Below are 2,704 nucleotides of genomic sequence, written 5' to 3' on the forward strand. Positions count from 1 at the left end.
GGGGTCTTTTGACCCAGAAATCTAGAATTAAATTAAATATATATACTCACCCCTGACACACCTCAGGATGTTCGGGATCAGAACACCTGACAGGAAGGTTGACCGCGCCGCAGCCTCACACCGTGATCGGGCACCCTCACCACGAACTGACTCCTCGCCTGAAAATACTTCTAACGTAAGAAGGAGTATCGGCGACTGGGAGCAAGGAAGAGTGGAAGTAAAACCCACTCGCATCCGCACCCCAGAAAAGGCAAAAGGGCCAGCAAAAAGAATAATCTTTACCAAAGACACAAAAGTGGTGACCCGAAAAGACCCGACAGACCTCACAGACTCGACAAGTCCCCCAAAATATGCCACGAAGTTGGCAGAGGCAAGGGCATGTGTTACGAAGGCCAAGGTTAATCTTGGCCTATCCAGAAATACAAAGACAGAAATAAAAGAGGCAGTGACGCAAGCGGTCGACAGGCTGTACCAGATAATTAAGGAGTTAGAAAGCAAAGAGGAAAAGGCAGCACAGGAGAAAATGACAGAAGGCACGGGAATAAGAAAGGAACAGACTAAGGAATGTGCCGAATTAGTGGGAAAAATTGAAAATCATGCGAGACTAATAAAGGAAAATAGCGAGAAAATGCAAGAACTACAGAGCACTCTGGAAAAATATGGCAAACAGGAAAGACAGCAGCAGCAATATACATATGCTAGGGCAGTAATGCAGGACAGAAAAAGCCCTACACAGCAGAAGTCGTTACTGTCAGTAGTAATAACATCAAAGGATGAAATGGAAACCGGAGAAGAGGTGCTAGAGAGAATAAGAAAAGCGGTTAAAGCGAAAGAAGGCGGCATAGTAGTAGAAAACATCAGGAAGGCAAAAGACAGGAAGATTATAATAGGATGCAAGACAGAGGAGGAAAGAAAGCAGTTAAAAGAGAGGTTGAAGTGCGCAGAAAAGCACTTAAACGTGCAAGAAGTAAAAAATAAAGATCCTATGATCATTCTGCTAAACGTTTTTAAATATAATTCTGATGAAGACATCATTGCTGCATTAAAAAATCAAAACAAGGGAGTGCTGAGCGAAGGAGGGGATAAGGAGGAGAAGTTAGAAATAGTTTACAAAAAGAAGGCGAGGAACCCACTAACTCAACATGTAGTGATGAGAGTCAACCCGCACATTTGGAAAAAATTGACTGACGTAGGGAGAGTCCAAATAGACCTACAAAGAGTGAGAGTCGAAGACCAATCGCCTCTCGTACAATGTTCGCTCTGTTTGGCATATGGACACCCCAAACGACTATGCAAAGACACAGCTGAGAAATGTAGCCACTGTGGGGGGGCCCATAAGAAGAGCGAATGTGAAGATTGGAAAGCGGGTATAGAGCCAACATGCTGCAATTGTAAACTAGCAAAAATGGATAAGATTGACCACAACGCGTTCAGCCAGGAGTGCCCGGTGCGGGAGCGATGGGATTCTATAGCAAGATCCTCAATCTCATACTGCTAAAGGCGCTCCGGGCACTCAGGGCTGGACGGTTGGTAGAGCTCAACAATATCGCGCTCTACAAACCAAACCGGGGACAGAGAGAGAGGTATTGGGGGGAGATGCCAACATACGAAATGGCTGGTGGGGGGGACGAAGAGTAAATAAGAAGGGGAACATCAATTCGGATCACAAGACGATACCAGCAAATATAAAATCCAAAAATCATCAAGGAGAAGATAATCAATACATTACTAGAGTATTAAAAAAGGCTAGTTGGGAAGCAATTTGGAAAAATTTTACAAAAGTGTGGAATGAAGGCAAAATTAATATTAAAAATGGAAATAGAAATAAAAATAGGAAAAATTTGGAAATAAATGTTCAAAATTACACAAAAGTAACACAAAAAGTTTGGAATGGAAATCGAAAAAAGAATTTTAAAAATAAGAATAAAATAATCTTACCTTGTTGGTGGTCCGAAGATCTCACCGCCGGGCGAAGGGAGGTCCCACGCGCAGCGCCGGCCGGGGCGGGATGGGTCGTCGTGCAGCATCTAGAAACAAAAAAGAGAAAGAGTCAAAAAACCAGCTTCTGTGGACGAAGGAATAGGGGGTTGATGTGCGACGAGTTGCGTCAAACGATGAGCTGTATGACGAGTGGAATTGAAGACCTTCCCATCATGGAGGATAGGGAGGCCTCAAGCCTTGGAAATGAGAACGTCGAAGACCCAACATCGTCGGAGGATGCTGCGGAACGCATAAAGACAGCAAACAAGACTTCGCAAATAAACAAACGAAGGCATGATGAACCATGCACTCGATGGTTTAACAGAAGAAAACTTACGTGGTCCGCAGCATCCTCGTATCGCAGAAAAGGCTCCTGGCGCCGACAGCCACACTACCACGCTCGATCGGAAGCTCCACCCGGCTCCAGTAAGAGGACTCCCAAGACCGGCATACCTCCCGCTGGCAGGAGGGAATCGTTGTGGCACCTAGAAAAAATAGAGACGAGAGTATTGAAGGATAAAACGGGAAAATACAGAACATCCAGGGTGGAATTTTAAACTTAAATTAGTAATTATTTGGTCAAAGTCAAAGTAAAAAAAAATTTCTTTAAAGTAAAATCAATATAGGTATAAATTAGGAAAACAAATCAAAATTAGTATTAGTGGTGCTTCCCTGTGTGTATGCTTCCATACACAGGGAGAAGCACCACCACGCACACCATATT

General features: G+C 43.9%; 1 protein-coding gene across 1 annotated transcript; it reads left to right on the plus strand.

Annotated features, from left to right (window-relative positions):
* The first annotated feature begins 57 nt into the window (after window positions 1-57).
* Window positions 58-1,789, plus strand: LOC106126637 (uncharacterized). The gene has a single exon (XM_013324383.1). The coding sequence runs from the start codon at window positions 68-70 to the stop codon at window positions 1,496-1,498; it is 1,431 nt and encodes a 476-aa protein (XP_013179837.1). The 5' UTR covers window positions 58-67; the 3' UTR covers window positions 1,499-1,789.
* The last annotated feature ends 915 nt before the right edge of the window (window positions 1,790-2,704 follow it).

Source organism: Papilio xuthus, unplaced genomic scaffold (genome assembly GCF_000836235.2).
Source record: "Papilio xuthus unplaced genomic scaffold, Pxut_1.1 DF824992.1, whole genome shotgun sequence".
Classification (NCBI taxonomy): Eukaryota; Metazoa; Arthropoda; class Insecta; order Lepidoptera; family Papilionidae; genus Papilio; species Papilio xuthus.